This window comes from Engystomops pustulosus, chromosome 5, assembly GCF_040894005.1.
Source record: "Engystomops pustulosus chromosome 5, aEngPut4.maternal, whole genome shotgun sequence".
Classification (NCBI taxonomy): Eukaryota; Metazoa; Chordata; class Amphibia; order Anura; family Leptodactylidae; genus Engystomops; species Engystomops pustulosus.
Window position 1 is genome coordinate 188,160,249 of NC_092415.1, and position 19,334 is coordinate 188,179,582.

General features: G+C 45.3%; 1 protein-coding gene across 1 annotated transcript in view; it reads left to right on the forward strand.

Annotated features, from left to right (window-relative positions):
• The window catches only part of MAP3K8 (mitogen-activated protein kinase kinase kinase 8), a 29,656-nt gene that overhangs the window by 5,287 nt on the left and 5,035 nt on the right, over positions 1–19,334 (forward strand). Inside the window, exons 2-6 of the mRNA XM_072154078.1 lie at positions 5,423–5,781; positions 12,988–13,155; positions 16,235–16,496; positions 18,258–18,364; positions 18,757–18,909. Of these exons, the coding sequence (XP_072010179.1) occupies positions 5,423–5,781; positions 12,988–13,155; positions 16,235–16,496; positions 18,258–18,364; positions 18,757–18,909 (1,049 nt within the window). The remainder of the gene's footprint in view (positions 1–5,422; positions 5,782–12,987; positions 13,156–16,234; positions 16,497–18,257; positions 18,365–18,756; positions 18,910–19,334) is intronic.

Here is a 19,334-nt window from a genome sequence, read left to right on the forward strand (position 1 = left end):
AAAAGGCATCCAGAAAGGTTTCTGAACCTTCCAATTACTGGAGGACTGATCGCAACTCTGTTTCAAGGATGGGAAGCAACGATCCATGACTCCTGTGGAGCCTTAGGCCCCTTCCACACTAGCGAGTGTGATGCGATGAACTCGCATCACACTCGCAACGCAAGCTGCCGGGAACGTACGGCCCGAACGCTGCACCGCGGGAGTGAACTCAGCATGTCAGTTCACTCCCGCGGTGCAGCGTTCGGGCCGTGCGTTCCCGGCAGCTTGCGTAGCGAGTGTGATGCGAGTTCATCGCATCACACTCGCTAGTGTGGAAGGGGCCTTAGGGTTCAGGTTATGGAGGCCCCATTAGCTTTTTTTGGTAGACTTCACAATAGAACGTTATCAACACCATACAGACCATAGTTAGATATAAGTTGATGATAAAAACTTTCTGCCTTACTGAGCATTGATAATAGGAGATACAGATAGGAACACAGTGGAACGATGGACACGTGTGATTTATTGGGGGTCATTAATTAATAGTGTTGCAAGGTCTGTTATGGTGGCGCCAAAAATCTGGGGTAATTTAGACTGGGATGTACATTTTTGCCGCATAGGTTTAATGTTTTGGTGCACAACCTAAAAAGGGTCTGAACTGACTCCACATTCATGAAGGTGAAGTAGAACTTTGGTAGAGCAGCTTTTTAGCTGGGCTAATTGTGCACCAAAAAAAGTGTTGGGATTCCCAAGCTGGGCCCAAATTAAGCGACCAAATAAAAAAGACAATATTGTGGCACCAACACTTTATAAATTTGGCGCACAAGGGGCAGCAAGAAAAATAAACGCCAAAAACAGTCAATAATGCTAATACAATGTTCCCCTACAGTCTTAGTTATGATTGTGACTTTGTGTTAGGCTCTGCAATGGACCACAATCTCACTTTTTGTGTGTCATGCTGCACTTCTTTTCCCATGTGACAGATTTTGGTAGAAGAGAGACCATTCTCATTGCACGCCAGCTTTATTATGCAACACAGAGACATAAACATGTTTACTAAGAAAGTAGTAAGATAAGTGGAACCGACGACTGCAATTACTGTGAAAACCTCAGCCACAGACCACTACTGACCTATATTTCATGGTCAAATTAGGGCACAGTGTACAGACGCACTTCATACTATTTACCTGATACTTAAAGAAAATCTATCATCAAAATCCATCATGATAAACCAGGGACACTTACTCCTAGATCCAACTGCAGTGATGCCCAGCTATCATGAGAACAATTGCCCTGATGACTGAAGCAGGAGCATAATTGCATGGGTAGCAGCTGCTATGGGCCCACAATGTCAATGTCAGGGGGCCCCCGGCATCTGGGGTATTGAATGTGAATATGCTGTATGTGTATATTTGTGTATATGCTCTAAATGTGTATGCATATGTGATGTGTATATGGGTGTATATGGTACTGTATGGTACTGTATATATGTGTATATATGCTGTATGCTTATTTTTAAGGCATGAGCGTGGCCCCATTCAAAAATTTCCTATGGGGCCCTGGCCCTAGTTGTACCACTGGACTGAAGCACTGGCATACATGCTCGGCCATCCTCCTTAGTCCTATAGATATGTATGGAGAATTGGTTGAGCATGCGCAGCTCTTCAATCATATAGGGTGCTTCAGGGGATTTGCAGGATCCAGAGACACAGTAATTACAGAGACACAGAGGGATGATTTCATAGGATACTTATATATGATGTAGATATGAGGACACTTATATGAAGTCAGCTTCGAGGCCCAAAGTATTGCTATAAATACATATTACAGAGATGTGAACAAAGCCGGGTGTGTAACTTGGGGGGATGCAGAGAGTGCGGTCGCAAACAGGCTCACAAGGCTTATGGGGCCCATAAGGTGTCACTTTCCCATATGAGAAGACTATTACAGTAAACAATACATTATAGTCGGGGGCCTGGCACAGACTTTGCACTGGGGCTCATCAGCTTCAAGTTACGCCACTGAACAAAGCCTAAAACATACACCTATGACTACAGTTTTGGCTCTGGTTTGTCCTGTATGTTATGAGGGAGAATTATCAGAAGTGTCTGAGGTAAAACTGTTCTTGTCCAAGGAAACCAATCAGAGATCAATTATCATTTTACAAACAGCTGTGGGGAAATGGAAGCTGAGCTCTGATTGGTTAGAACAGTTCTGCTCTCAGACACTTAAGATGAATTCCCCCATATGAATATATATATATATATATATATACACACACAGGGGGTCCCCTACTTAAAGCGGTATTCTCATCTGGGCATTCACATTCAGTTTGATAATTATGCCATATATAAACATTTCTTCAATTGGATGTTATTAAAAAAAATGTTCCTGTGTGAAGATAATTTCTCATAAATGTAGTGATTTGGTCCCTTAGAAACGAGATAGCTTCCTCGGATACGGCCACCTCTGCTGGAGTGATTGCACAAATAAACACAAAGGTTTTTGTATATGAAATGTCCGGGAGTTACTGCAGGTCCTACAGCCGTCCTGTGGTAATGATCGCTGAAGCCAGATCAGGCCGGACTCTATAGCGCAAGTCTGACCACCGCTGCCAGAGTGTGACGTGGTCGTATCCGAGGAAGCTATCTCGTTTCTAAGGGACCATATGGCTACATTTATGAGAATTTATCTTCACACAGGAACATTTTTTTTTAATAACATCCAATTGAAGAAATGTTTATATATGGAAGATTAGTGAAACTGAATGTGAATGCCCAGATGAGAATACCCCTTTAAGGACACCCGACTTACAGACAACCCATAGTTACAGACAGACCCCTCTGACCTCTGGTGAAGCTTTGTGGATGCTTTACTATAGTCCCAGACTGCAATAATCAGCTGTAAGGTGTCTGTAATGAAGCTTTATTGATAATCCTTGGTCCCATTACAGCAGAAAATGTTTAAATTCCAATTGTCACTGGGGCCAAATTTTTTTTTTTGTCTGGATCTACAATTATAAAATATACAGTTTTGACTTACATACAAATTCAACTTAAGAACAAACCTCCGGACCCTATCTTGTATGTAACCCGGGGACTGCCTGTATATTTTTTTTATACAAGTGTCTTGAGAAAATTTTCCATTCACATAGTCCTTCATTACTGGATCTCTTAGTTCTCTGCTTTTGTTTTCTGGCAACCCGATCAGAGTTATTTTGCCTTATTTGGATTTGGAAATTGTTTTCCTCCTTAAGTCACTTCGGCCAGAGATCTTGTTTATCTCTTCCAGGGGTAAAATCTGAAATCTGAGGTCATCCTGCTATTCTTAGATTGTAATGGTGACTTGATTTGAAGGAATTCACATAAAGTAGCATGATAAAATTCAGTAGTCTATGACCCTTGTCTGGATATTGTGCAACTACAACTCCCAGTAGGCTAATTACACAGTGATGCTAGTTGAAGTCTTAAATAAACCCATTTTATTGAATATTTTCCTACTTAATCTGCAGATAACACAATGGTTATGTTGTGTGTTGTTTCTGGAAATGCAAATTAGGAAGGGGGGGGGGCAGAATTAAAGGAACCAGCAGGCATTCTTGTAAATCTCACAATGACTATTGTTTCCCATTCGTAACACCCTGTACATAATAGGAAGCTGATTTCATCTAATGCTGTTGGCTAGGGCTGGTTCCTTATGAGACATAAGTCCGGTGCCTTAGGTGCCCTCGTAGATGTGTTGTATAATCCATGTATCTGAACTATGACAGCTATCAAGAGACATGTACTGTTGATTATTACATAATACAATAATTAAAAATGAAGCCTCGAGATATGTATAAGGGATGTCTTTATGTGGTTATTCATGAGCCACAAACTCAACAAGATTGATAAGCCCTCCAAGTTTATACAAACTCAGAGGGGCTTCGGCGTAGGAGGGGAAGAGGTAGCAGTTTCATCTGGGCCTAAAAACTCTGTGGCGCCCAAAGGCATCTTTGCCACAATAGAAGACATAAGAATTGTAAAAAACAGTTAGAGTCAATGCTATAAGACCGCTTCACTCTTTTGGATCCACCTATTTTGACTTTTGAGTTTAAAAAGGTTTCTTAAAAAGAAAAATTAGTCTCTTAAAGAATTTGGAAGTTGCCCGCTCCACCACATCAGCTGTAGCGCTGCTTCCTGTCTGCATTGCACCTCACTTCCTGTATGTCTCCCAACACCACAGGAAGCTCTCGAGATTCAGTCCAGCCAATCCGAGGCTGACATGCGATTTAATGCCATTTATAAGCAAAACGTCTCCCTCTAGTGTTGTGAGACACACAGGAGTACTACTGGAACAGGGATTGGCACTATTGGGTCGGTGGGATCCGTCCTGTGTCACCAGTGTCTGTCATGTAAGACCTGAACAGAATATTGAGAAATCAGATCTGAACCCAGCCTAATATGGGCTGTAATTTTTAATATTAATATTTCCAGTGGCATGTCTGGTCTCTCATGATGTGGGTCATGGGAACTTAAAGAGAACCCGTCATGCAAAATAACCCCCCTAAACTAAATATATTTTCATAAACTGCCATTAGAGAGCATTGCCTCTATCCCTTCATTGTCCCTCTACATGCCTGTAAACCTAAGCAATGAGGTCCTAAAGCTGTATGCAAATGACCTGTGAAATGTCCAATGAAGCATTAGCATATTCAAGCTGTCCACTCTATTCATGAGTGGGAGGCACAGCCACACCCCCAGTGCTTGACTGACAGCCTGTATAATGATGTGAGGCTGTATAATGATGTGCTTCCTGGTGCTGGTGGCCACGCCCCCTGCAGCCTGTGTGTGCATGTGTGTGTGTGTGTATAGGAGAGATACAGCAGCTCCATGCAGCCATGTTACAGCAGAACATGTCAGATTCATGTGTAGCTGATGTCTGTGTCTCTCACCTGTATATTAGGAGGATGCAGCATGTCAGCAGATGCAGCACAGATACCAGCAATACTTTACTATACATTACACACAGACATGAGCAGGGGGAGGAGAGGGGAGGGGTAATGGGTGACATCACTGCCTCTGACCATGTGACCAGCCTCATTTACATGATAAAAAATAGATGATTTTACAATGAATAATGTATGAAATAACTAGATAAAGGTTGGGATGGGATCCTTGTGAGCTGCTCCAACAGGTAGAGGTGACAGGACAAGTGACACAGACCTGATGACAGGTGTCCTTTAAAGAGTGGCGTTGGACAGGTGATCCAGGGAGTATGTAGTTGTCTATAGGCCAATAATGCCCAGGCCATGTTGGTTTCAGAATTTTTTGGCTTTAGATTTTCAGATCCTACTGAAAAGTATCTGAAGTGATGTTGAAGCATTATGTTTGGAGCAATAGCAATACTACTTAGGATAATAGGAAAGAAATCTGACTCATGTCAATCAATTTTATTTTTGTAGGTGCTTTGGAAAACGGCACCATTATGGATTTCATGAGCACCACCAGTGACCAGAAAGAGGAAGCTGAGCTTCTTCTGACGTATTTGAATGTTACAGATTTGGTAACTATAATGGAAAATCTGTACCGAGATGGGGAAGTGTGTGCAGGAGAGAAGAACACCATCACTCATGATCAAGAAGCTCAGAACAATGAGGAGAGGACGGACTCTCTCTTTCTCAGTGGTCAAGAGACTTCTCTACTCTCATCGGTCAAATACGGGACCACCAAGGAGTTACTCAACTTTGCAAATCAAGTGTCAGATGCAACAAAACATTTACATAAGTGCTTTCAACAGGAGTGCGGCATTATATTAAACAAGGTAAGAAGATGTTAGAACCTACAGCTACTACAAGTCAAAGCCATATGGACCACTTTACGTTTCTTCAAGGTTTCTAGGTCCAAAACCCACCAATATAACCTTCTGGCATGTCTAAATGAAACATCAAAGCACTTCAAATAGGTACTGCATATGTACTCTGTACTTATAGATCTCTCTCATAAGTAAATCAACCTAAAACCTCAGCTCTAGAAGATGGAAATATTAAAGAGGACCTCTCCTGATATGCCTGTGTTAGTAAGTAGCTGTACACCACCTGCTATAGAAACTCCTTGCATCTTTCTTAGTGCTCTGCATTATGCTGTTTATGAATAAATGGTCAACTGGTCAATCTATTGGGCTTTTGTCCATATTCACACTGTCCAATCAGTGACTTTACGGTACTATTGCTTCTACTTGACTTGTGTAAATTAGATATACTGACAGTCCCCTACTTAAGGACACCCGACTTACAGACGACCCGTAGTTAAAGACGGACCCCTCTCCCCACTGTGACCTCTGGTGAAGTCTCTGGATGTTACTATAGTCCCAGATTGCAATGATCAGCTGTAAGGTGTCTGTAATGAAGCTTTATTCATAATCCTTGGCCCAATTACAGCCAAAATTTTGAAACTCCAATTGTCACTGGGGCAAAAAATGTTTTTGTCTGGATCTACAATTATAAAATATAAAGTTTCGACTTACATACAAATTCAACTTAAGAACAAACCTTTGAAACCTATCTTGTACGTAACCCGGGAACTGCCTGTATAACATGTGAAGTATATGAATATAACTTTGGTACATATCCAGTTCCAAATAATCTTCTACTTGCACAACTCTCTAATAAGAGGGTGATGATATATTGATGGCATAGTTCCGGGATTGTTGCACTTCATCATAATTTTGGTTATTAAAGGCAGTCTACCAACAGTTTTGACCATACAAATCTGCAGTAGCCCTGAAGATCCGTGCAACCATAACCTTGTGTAGCAGGAGGACTGTGAAAAATCCAATTTTCATCCAGGGTTGTAGCTGGACTGGGGGAATGTCCTTACACTGTTGTGTTCTTTGTCGGAAGCTGCTACAGCTCTTACTCAGAGTAAAAGGTGATATCCTCTGTGTAATATTGCACACCAGTGCACCCCAGTGTTTCAAGTCCTGCTACAATCCTGTTTACAGAGGTATGGTTACACAGATCTCCAGGGACTATAACGAACACTGCCTGCAGCTCTGTATGGCCAAAACTGCTGACAGATACCTTTTAAATTGTCCTTTAGAAAACCATGTCTGCTTTCTTCTCAACATTACTATACCCATGTCTAGAGGATATGTAAGCTGAAGTCAAAGGAGTTGAACTGCAATACTACACATAACCTGTAGCCAGATGTGGTGCTGTGTTTAATATAAAGCAGCTGCAACACCCTCGCCGATGCAATGGCGAGGTAGTGCTTGCGAATACGTCCCACCTGTAGGTAACACCACATTGCACTACATGGTCCTTATAGGATCAAAAGGGAAATTGCAGTGGTTAATCCTGCCTGGCAAGGCAGATGTTAATATGTGATGTAATTTCTATTATCCAATGATATGTGTTGCATCCTGTCTCTGTGCACTGAGAGGTAATTGTAGGAGCAGCCACCACCTGACCAAAGGGAGGTAATAAAACCCCCTAGCCTGGAATGTTCTGGGGGAGAAAGAGAGAAATCTCTCTCAGGAGAGAGACCGGTCCTAGTCAGGCCCTCTGGGTCTGCAGGACGCAAGCAGAGAGTAGTTAGCTGAGCAGCAGCTCAGAGACTCTAGCATACCAGACCAGTGCAGGAAGAGCCTAGCCCCTGCCTGAAGTGGAAGATTAGACTAGAGCTAGTGTAGTGAGGAAAAGGGGTATCATCCTACCTTCAAGGGTGATACCTGAAGAGATCCAGGACCGAGCTGAAGCTTCCTACCAGGACACAGCTGCCTCCCAGCCTGCCCTCCACATCCAGGCTGGTGAACTACATCCTGTGGCTCCCTCCAAATACCTCTCCAGTACTCCACCTGTTAAAGACACGTTTTCTGCAGTTCCTGCCGGTTGCAATAAACGAACTGTAAGTTGTTTTCTTCAACCTCTGTCTCCGTCTGGTCCCTGCTACTACAACTACCCTCATCACCGGCACCCTGTCCATCACCCAGAGACTCACACTCGGGACATTAAGGGGTTGCCCCAGGGAGATCCGCTATAGCAGCCACTCCCTCATCATTTCTTGCCAACACCACCCTGCTGGAGACCTGCCAGGCTGTAGGACAGCCCTCCGGTTCCCCCGTACCAAGCACCGTGACAATAGCGTGCTTAGGCCGCAACCGCCAGCCACTCCGGTACAGCGGGCCCCAGGCTGTCTCCAGGCCTCACCTCGAGGGCTAGGCCCCGGTGGGGGATGTTGCAAGTGGCGTCACGAACAGGATATTTACTTCTGTGCCTTATTACGGCATTAAAGACTTTCCTTTATTAAAAGACTGTGCTGCCTAACCCTGCTGCCATCCGGGTTTAGGCCCAGGACTTGTGCGTTTCTGGAATGAACTGTGTTATACTGCTGCCACGTACGGTCGAGCGCCGCTCCCGCACTCCAGAGGTTAATCCTGGCAAGAACTGTACCAGCTCTGCTACATCCGGCGCTGCCGCGCCCGAAGATTTTTACCTCAGAAACTGTGGCGCAGCAAATAATTCCAGCCCGCCAAAACCTTCACTGGCGGGAAACCCAGATGACGCATCAAGCTCCACCCACGCGCGAAGCCCGCCTCCTGTGGCGCAGGAAAAATTAGAGCCCGCCACAGCTCTTGGCGGGAAGGACTCGGACTCCTCCCACTGGCTCGAGGCGGACTTCCTGCCCTGCCTCAGAGAAGCGCCAGAACTGGAGTGGACTTTGGACAGAGAGGACAACGCCATGTGGGGTCCTCCGCCTTTCCCTCCTGTGGAGCGTCCGGAGTTTTATGAGGTCTTAGAGACTATGGTGGTGGTCTCTGCGCAGCCCGTCCGAAGACCCTCCGCTGGACATCGGCTGCACCGAGGATTGACTCGGGCCTTCGTCACCAGGACATGCTACCAAACGGTGACGCAGTACCAAATCCCACCCGGGCGGTTCCTCGTCCCTATCCCGGCTACCATCCCGGTACCGCGGGTCCACGTGGAGGCGCCACGTGGGGAGGCCCCGACTCCTGTTGAGCCAACGCCTGGGCCTAGTGTGGCCGCTCCACCTGCTCCGAGGCCTACTACTCCTGCTGCGCGGCCTGCTAGCCCCGCTGTAGTGGCTCCTGACCCTCCGGTGGTTCCTGCTCCTGTTCCGGCACCGACCTGTCGTCCAAGGAGATCCGAGCCTGAACCGGAGCCACGAGCCCCAGCACCGAAACCTCCGCAGCCTCAAGGCCGAGGTGAGGCCGCCCGCCGGCGACTCCGAGACGCTGTCTCGGACCAGCGACGCAGAGAGAAAGAGGCCCAGCGGTACATGGCCGGTCGATCTACAGCTGGAGCTTGGGTCGAGAAGAACCGCACCACCGGCATGGTCCGGTTCTTCGACAAGCGGAAGGGCTATGGCTTCGCCACCCAGGACTACACCGGACGGGAAGTATTTATACCCCGCCGGTCCGTCAAGAGACCTGATCTGCCGGAGAGCCTGCACAACCTGAAGCCGGGAGAGTGCATCGAGTTCTCCCTGCAGGAAGGACCTCGAGGACCCTGGGCGGCTGGCGTGATCCGGATCCCCGATTCCGACGAGGACCGCTACTTCCCGCAGGACGACTGGTATGAGGACGACGAGTGGCCGGAGTCTCCGAACACCTCTTCCTCCTCGGCGGCAAGTCCCCGGGCGGTGACCCACGTGAATGCCCCATCCACAGTAATTGTGAGTACGGGTCCCATTGCCATCCATGGGCCAGGCATGATACAGGGCGCCACCCCCACCGGTTCCCCTGCCGGGAGCATTGCCAGGTCCCGCGGCTCTTCTGTGGGAGAAGACATCCCGGCTAGCGAACCTTGTCCGGAGGTTCCATCTAGGCCCGCATCTCCCCTTGCCGGTTACCAATGGGGTGATGACCCGGCCCCGGAAGAACCGGAGCTGGAAGGAGCCGCGGCGCGGCCGCTGGACTCCGTTTATTTTTTCCTGGACCCCTCTGTGGTCCCTGGCTCAGTTGAGCCCCCGGCTGGAACAGCCGACACCCCGGGCGACAGCGCTCCTCCCCCTGAAGGTCCGGAGGATGTTGCTGCACCTGCAGTACCCACTGCTGCCACCGGGTGTCCCCAGCCGGTACCTACTCCCGCTGAGGATGCACAGGATTCCCTGCAGGAGCTAGATCCTGTCTTTGCTGAACCCAGCGATACTGACTAATCCCTGAAGGGCTGTAGCCCTCTCCAGGTACTTTGTACATATTGTGTGTATTTATCTCCACTTTCCCTAAAGAGCCAGAGACTGTCCTGAGACTCTTACCCTTATTTATCTCAGTCAAGAGATTATACATTGTCTTGTGCTATGATAGCACCCTTCCTCTGCCACAGCAGAGATTTCTTCAAAGGACTCTGTCCCTCTCCAAAAAGAGGAGACCCTTTGCTTCTTCATTGCACTTTTCCCCACATCAAGGGCTGTACCCAGAAGATGGACTTTGTCAGTAGAGACCTTCTGAGAGACTTTTGCCAGATACTACCAGGGAAAAGTTGCTATGTCTATTGACTTATTATTTTGCACTTAATGCCTTCCTTTTTAGGTACGGACATTCTGTTTGCACTTTTTATGCCTTTTCTTTGCAGGAAAAGAGACATTTACTATCTTGCTACCCTGAGTAGCCTATCCACCTCTGTAACGTTTGCAATGTTATAAGATGTGTACCCATTGGGCTGCTAAGCCAATGTGATTTTGCTAACCTGTTGCACACTGTCATATCTGCCAGTAGTCTGCATTAACCCTTTTATAGGCTTTTCAGGTTGTAGTGTGGCTGTGTCGGACCGTCTTTTATGTGAAACACTGACCGCTACCTGATCCCTCAAACTGAGGTTTGCACATGGGGGTAGTCCGTAAACTGCGGGTCCTTAGGGGACCGGGGGTGTTACACAGTTAGCACCTGGATGCCACTCATACATGGGTAAGGTTGTCAGTCAGGAGGTACTTGTGTCACATATGCCAATGTATGCATATAGACACCATATAATTGCCGCCAGGGAAGAAGCGTTGATCAAACAAATATACAGGCCTTGGTGCAAGGAGTGGATTACAGGACATGACACCACACCTTTCCTACTGTACAGTTCGGTTTAATGGCGTCAGCGACCAACTGTCATACAGCTATATTTTTGTCTTAGTCCGACACCAACCCAGGTGCCTGTCTCCAGGACCATGGGCGGTTTGTCCCTACACCTCACATAGCCTGCACTTCCTAGAAGTGCCTTTAGCCCCCTCTGTGCCCCAAAACATCTGTAGTCGAGCCGAGGGCGGCTCTTTCAATTGCCCCCGGGGTATGCAACACCCTCGCCGATGCAATGGCGAGGTAGTGCTTGCGAATACGTCCCACCTGTAGGTAACACCACATTGCACTACATGGTCCTTATAGGATCAAAAGGGAAATTGCAGTGGTTAATCCTGCCTGGCAAGGCAGATGTTAATATGTGATGTAATTTCTATTATCCAATGATATGTGTTGCATCCTGTCTCTGTGCACTGAGAGGTAATTGGAGGAGCAGCCACCACCTGACCAAAGGGAGGTAATAAAACCCCCTAGCCTGGAATGTTCTGGGGGAGAAAGAGAGAAATCTCTCTCAGGAGAGAGACCGGTCCTAGTCAGGCCCTCTGGGTCTGCAGGACGCAAGCAGAGAGTAGTTAGCTGAGCAGCAGCTCAGAGACTCTAGCATACCAGACCAGTGCAGGAAGAGCCTAGCCCCTGCCTGAAGTGGAAGATTAGACTAGAGCTAGTGTAGTGAGGAAAAGGGGTATCATCCTACCTTCAAGGGTGATACCTGAAGAGATCCAGGACCGAGCTGAAGCTTCCTACCAGGACACAGCTGCCTCCCAGCCTGCCCTCCACATCCAGGCTGGTGAACTACATCCTGTGGCTCCCTCCAAATACCTCTCCAGTACTCCACCTGTTAAAGACACGTTTTCTGCAGTTCCTGCCGGTTGCAATAAACGAACTGTAAGTTGTTTTCTTCAACCTCTGTCTCCGTCTGGTCCCTGCTACTACAACTACCCTCATCACCGGCACCCTGTCCATCACCCAGAGACTCACACTCGGGACATTAAGGGGTTGCCCCAGGGAGATCCGCTATAGCAGCCACTCCCTCATCATTTCTTGCCAACACCACCCTGCTGGAGACCTGCCAGGCTGTAGGACAGCCCTCCGGTTCCCCCGTACCAAGCACCGTGACAATAGCGTGCTTAGGCCGCAACCGCCAGCCACTCCGGTACAGCGGGCCCCAGGCTGTCTCCAGGCCTCACCTCGAGGGCTAGGCCCCGGTGGGGGATGTTGCACAGCAAAATGTATATAACTTCAGGACATACACAGAAATTTTTGTACAACTATTCTGTTTGTCAAGTGCTTCACTACCTTTAGAGGAAGACCTTACGTGACAGTAATTACATCATATGTTACCATACAGCCGCTGACTAATGAAAGTCTGACTACACATCTATTCAATATTCGTGTTTACGCTGGTGATTTGCTGCTGAATAAATCCTGCGCCCACCACACCTCGGAGCGGCATTCCGGCAGGATGGGTCACAGGGTTTATCCTGCTCTATATAGGGCCGCCGGCTTATTGCATAAGGTGGTAACGTGTTGTAAACAATAATGGAAGAAGAGCTGGTTTGTCACAATATTAAATCACATTTTTTTGTCAGGACTCGGATATTCTGGCAAATGTTCTGCACATATACTCCCTATTACAGGAAAACTTTTAACTATCTATCTATCTATCTATCTATCTATCTATCTATGTGTACACATATTTATATACATTATACATCTGTCTGTCACCAATATATGGGTCTCCATTTTTTTGATAACATGTTGAACTAGACACAGATTTTATCACGAATTGCCGTTTAGAGGGTTACAATCTGGAAAATACCACTTTACAGCCATGCGCTGATGAATACACTGGACCCATATCTCGGAATCTACCTGTAAAATAGTAATGATTCTAAGTTGCAGGAACAAAGTTTGAGTTTTCCTTTTTGATATCTTTAATTTTAGATGCTCACAATACGTAAGGGGCGCTATCAGACAGACACCGACGTGCTATTGTTTCCCTGGAAGATGACGTACAAGAGCATGGGCTCAGAGTTCATCCCTAGGGGCGCCTTCGGTAAAGTTCATCTGGCACAAGATATTGAGACGAGGAAGAGGATGGCGTGTAAACTGGTATGTTCCACTGCATGATCTACCTGTGTCTTTAGTGGTATCTGCCAAGTGCAATGGACAATGATGCATGTGTTCAATTCAAATGGACTGCACTCCCTTCTGGATCATAAAGAAGGTTACCTAGTGAGAAATTCATCCCATAACCTCTATGGAGAAAACAATAGCAGAAGACTATGGGGGAGATTTATCTGTCCTCTTGTTATCTCATTAGAGCTTGGCCCATTAACCCATCAGTAGAGCTGCAGGACACCGAATCTCATAAGTCCCAAAAGGAACTGTCAGAGGGTTGCGCGGCGTGTAGCTCGTAAAGACAGGAGACCAAAGTAAATACAATATGGGTAACCCTATTAGGTAATTTAGTATTTGGGCCAACTTCTTTAATGGTGATATAGGGATCCTTAAGTACTGGCCCCTGTACAACTCATGCTGTTACATGCCAGTCCATGGACGGGGGGAAAATACATGCAAACACAGAAATAATTTACTAACTTTATTCAGATGTTGCCCCAGGTAAGATTTGGACCCAGTATCCCCAGTTCTATGAGGAAATAATGGGGCAGATTTACTTACCCGGTCCATTCGCGATCCAGCGGCACGTTCTCTGCGTTGGATTCGGGTGCGGCCGGGATTCACTAAGGCAGTTCCTCCGACGTCCTCCAGGTGGCGCTGCTGCGCTGAAGAGCATCGGAACGCACTCAAGTTCACCGGCCTATTCCTAGTGAAGGTAAGTGCAAGCTCCGCGACACTTTTTTTTTTTTTTTAAATACGGCGGTTTTTCCGAATCCGTCGGGTTACCGTTTGGCCACGCCCCCCAATTTCCGTCGCGTGCATGCCAGCGCCGATGCGCCACAAAACGATCGCGTGCGCCAAAATCCCGGGGCAATTCAGGGGAAATCGGCGCAAATCGGAAATATTCCGTCGGGAAAATGCAAATCGGGCCCTTAGTAAATGACCCCCAATGTGTCAATCAATGAGTGACCTGAAATTATGAGCCTCCAAACCCTCTAAATTCATCTACAGCTTTTCATAACATCCATTTTATGAGGGCTGTAAGAATATTGTAGCCCCTACAAGTCTGGAATCACTTCCTACGTATGGTACTATGATCGGTCTTCTTGGAGAATGGAGGATGTGTCCCTTCTGGCTGCTTTCATTCAGTTTCAGGACCTTGGAGGACTTTTAAAGGTCCTGAAATGACTCTTTTTGTACATGTGTATTGAGAGCAGGAACAGATGTATGAAGATTTCATGGGTGAATTTGGTGGGCTGTTTGAGTGGCTATGGGCCCTCCAGAAGGCTTGGGCCTAGGGCTACCACCCAAACCCTCTATATTATAATCCAGTACTGTGTAAAGCCACATATATGATCATCTTCATGGTCTCTCTAAAATATCTCCTTTAGGTTTTTAAAGACCGCTTCTCAAAACTTTATTAACCCTTGACCCGTAAACTTAAACTACAAAAACATTTGCAATGTTCTTAGCAAACCTACCAGCATGACCTCATTTCACTACGTGGAAGACTTGGTGTAAATGTTGAGGCTTATACATTCTTAATGCAGACGTAAAAGAGATCGAGTTCTGGCAGAAGACATAATAACACCCACGTTATATAAAGGTCACGCATATCCCTTGTTATTTCTTGTTTATTTTTAGACCAATATTTGTTACTAAAATTACACAATGAATCCGTTCAGCCGTAAAATATTTCTAAAGTAAAATCAGATCGTATCGGCTTTCCGTAGAGACGAGGTGCATAATACTTCGTTCCTTTGTGTATCTAAGATAAATAGTTTTCCCGTTGCTGCCGATACAAGGAAGTTTACATGTTACAATATGTTCCCTGTTCTGTGCCACATTCAAATCCTCCAGTGACCTCATGGAAATAGATTATAAGTAACAGAGTGTATGGTTTTCTCAATGTAGTAGTCAATTGTTGCTTGCATATACCATGGCAGTGTACAGAAATCAGCATTCAGTCCACGATTATGCAAGACATAATTGGTTCTTTCTGTCCCATACACATATATGCACAGGGTCGGCCCCAGGTTTCAGCAGGCTCCTGAGTGACAGAGCCTCAGTGGGCCCCTTTGCAGTGAACTCCCATGGCAGCATTAAAAATTCAAAAACTATCTCCTGTTCCCTAAAATATTCCCTTGTTTTCTCTACCCAAATACCCCCTCATGGTTATTTTATATAAAGCCCCCTCAGCCCCTGTGGTTTTCTCATACACAGCCTTATGTGAGCACCCTCAGCAGCTCTGGGCCCCAGCCCTTGCCCAGGTATGCCCAGTGCTGGCGCCGGCCCTGAGGGTGTATGAACGTACCCTATATACATAAGGGGGGTCTACTGTCTTGTGTATCTTGGGGTTTCTTGACTTCAGCAGACTAGGTGGGAAGGGGGAAAAGGATCAGACATGTTGATTCTTCTCAAGTCTAATCCTTGCTCCCATGGCTGATGGTAACTGACAGCAACTTACTTGACTACCATCATCAAAATCAAGAATGATAAACCAGGGGCACTAGCTCATCAATTCAGGCACCATAACTATGGTAATCTTCTTATATTTGTTACCCATGGTGTTCTTTCTTCTACAATCAACTTTTAAAATTATGCTAATGATCCAGAAGGGATCTAGGGGGCTTTACCAGAGCCCATCGCTGCTCTGGCTTCTAAGGCTGTTACACTGTGCAAAAGCACCTTTTACCCCCTGCTGCAATCTTTCAACAGCAGGGAGTTTTAGCAGTGGGTAGGTTCTCCTGTATAGTGTAACAGTTTGTGAATCGACAGCACAGAGAGGCTCAGCTAACTATCCCACATAGCCCTTGTAGCTCATTAGCATCATTTTAAGTTGCTTTTAGAAGGAAGGAGGACTGATATACTATAGACTGTTTTAGTTTCAGAATTTTTAATGTCGCCATGTGAGTTCACTCCAAAGGGGCCCATTGAAACCTGGAGCAGACCCTGATCTACTACATGTCTGTGCTAATGTATAAATGTTGAATCAATGTGGAGTAATATTGGTTAATGCCCATATATCACTACCTTCTGTGTAGTCAAGTATCTCTTTATCCCACACCAGATCCCGGTGGAGCACTTCAAACCTGCAGATGTGGAGTTTCAAGTCCAGTTCCAACACGAGAACATTGCAGAACTGTATGGGATCATCTTGTCTGAGAATATGGTCCATCTATACATGGAAGCTGGAGAAGGCGGATCAGTACTGGAGAAGCTGGAGAGCTGTGGACCACTGCGGGAATTTGAAATTATCTGGGTCACCAAACATATTTTGAAGGGTCTTGATTTCCTTCACTCTAAAAATGTCATCCACCACGACATTAAACGTAAGTTAATGCAATCATTTTGTGTATTTTTTTAATTTTTTTTTTTTACTTGAAAATCACTTTCTCTCAAAATGTTGTCCTATCGGCACATGCCATGTTTCCTATACATGCAGATAGGACACTATGTAAAATCTGCTCAGCTCCCCCTGCTCTATAACATGCTGCCTGCAGATATGATACTACATACAATCTGCTCAGCTCCTCCTGCTCTATAACATACTGCCTGCAGATAGGACACTATATACAATCTGCTCAGCTCCTCCTGCTCTATAACATGCTGCCTGCAGATACGATACTACATACAATCTGCTCAGCTCCTCCTGCTCTATAACATACTGCCTGCAGATAGGACACTATATACAATCTGCTCAGCTCCTCCTGCTCGATATCATGATGTCTGGAAAATTGCCACTAGCCAATCCGCTCAGTCCCTCCTGCTCTATAATATGCCACCTGCAGATCCATGTCCTCCATCAGAAGATCAGTACAGGTTCCTATTGTATCACCATGAACAAAGATCTTATATAAGTGTTAAAGGATCTATATTGAAAAATAAACTCACTGAAACCGGAATATCAATATTCTTAAAGCATGATCCATATTTTCTTGTGGTTCTGAATAGTTTTGCAGAAACTTAGCCATTATGTGATTACTCATCAACCCTATGAATACAGAAACAATCGCTTATATAATTCTATAAAATAGTTTTCCAAAACAAAGTGGCACGCCCATTGATAATCAGGTTTGTTGAGTCTTATAGTTGAGGGTGGAAGGGAATTGGTCACACTAATAAAGCGATTCAATCTACAGTCATAATGTTATACAAAGGTGAGCAAACTGAGTTTGGGGGGAGAAGGTAGAATAACTTTCAAACTGCTCATTTTCACCTCATTCTGTGTTTAGGGGTCCTGTGGGCTTTTCTATTCAGCTATAGGTTCCTCCATACAGGGGTGGTGGCAGAGGGACACCTACTAGACTACTAAAATTTAAATAAATAAATGAATACATAATTATTTTGAACATTTTCCCACAACTATGCAACTATGCAACATTATGTACAATCTTCTCAACTCCTCCTGTGCTATAACTTGTTTCCTAAAAATAAGAATCTATGTACAGTCTGCTCTGTTCCTCCTGCTCTATGACATACTGTCTTTATATAGGACATTATATACAATCTGCTCAGCTCCTCCTGCTCTATAACATGCTATCTGCAGATAGGACATAATATACAATCTGCTCATCTCCTCTTGCTTTATAACATGCTGCCTGCAGTTAGGACATAATATATAATTTGCTCAGCTCCTACTGCTCTATAACATGCTGCTACTAAGTATAATATGCTTAGTTCCTGCTCTATAACATTCTGCCTACATATAGGAAACTATATATAATCTTCTCAGCTCCTTATGCTCTATAACATGCTGCCTGCAGTTAGGACACTATGTACAATCTGCTCAGCTCCTCCTGCTCTATAACGTGCTGTCTGCAGATAGGACATTGTATACAATCTGCTCAGATCCTCCTGTGCTATAACTTGTTTACCCTGCTCTATAAAATGCTGCCTTTACATAGAACACTGTGTACTGTATCTGCTTAGGTTATCCGGCGCAGTATCATGTTGCCTGCACATAGGACATAATATACAATCTGTTCAGCTCCTCTTGCTCTATAACATGGCTTAGTTTGCACATCATTTTTATTGTGACATAAAAGCACAGAATAACTTCCACTTAAAATAATTTTTTTCATCTCTTGCAGCCAGCAACATTGTATTCATGTCGACAAAAGCAGTGCTGGTGGATTTTGGCCTGAGCATTCAGATGACTGGTGATCTGTATTTACCGAAAGACCTGAGGGGGACGGAGGTAATTAGCTGGGGCTGGTGGCTGAGAACACTTAGGCCATTCACATGTATTGGCCGGGGAATGACTATAATCCTGAAGGACGGTAAATCATATTAAGCAAAGAAGGAAGGAATGCTCGGTACTTCTGACTGTTCCAGGTCCCGTGTTTCCTCCTTCCTCTTTTGGGTTCAGTCTGGTTTATACATGTTTTATGACACACAACAACTCGAGTCCTGAAAACTAACTACAGATCTAATAAGGACGTCTCTCCAGACTGAAGACGTGATGCAATACATTACCATGCACATAGGTTGGAAAGCAGGAAATAAAAAAAACTCTTAGGCCAAACATTTTATCCCGGAACAAGTTTATATAAAATTTATTGAATATAATTTTCATTCCATTTCTTACAGATTTATATGAGTCCTGAAGTTGTTCTATGCAGAGGACATTCGACTAAAGCTGATATCTACAGTATGGGGGCCACCATCATTCACATGCAGACAGGAAACCCGCCCTGGGTGAAACGCTACCCCCGATCAGCCTACCCCTCTTACCTCTATATTGTAAGTTGTGTTTCCCTATATCTTGTATTGCATTGGCTATTTTGGGAAAATGTTTCAAAGATTGCATGTTCTAGCACGCTTTCCACCATTATTAGTAACTATCTGTTGCCAACCTTCAATGTTTTTCTATATATTAGAGCATTCAATTCTAATATGTAAGTCCCGGATAATTTTCTTGCAATCTGCTTCTGTCCTATGGAAAATGTAGGTTTTTAATATAACTGGAAGGCTGAATTGACTCCATTACTGCCCTAGCCCACCCCATATATACATTTCATCTACATTTCCCAAACAAGATAGCACTGGGAAAAACCTTCATTGCCATAGACCACCAGGGATGTTATCATTGACTCCATTACAGCCCTTGACACCACCACATTCATGAAAGTTTTCTCCATTTTCCAAATAATATAGCAATGGAAACT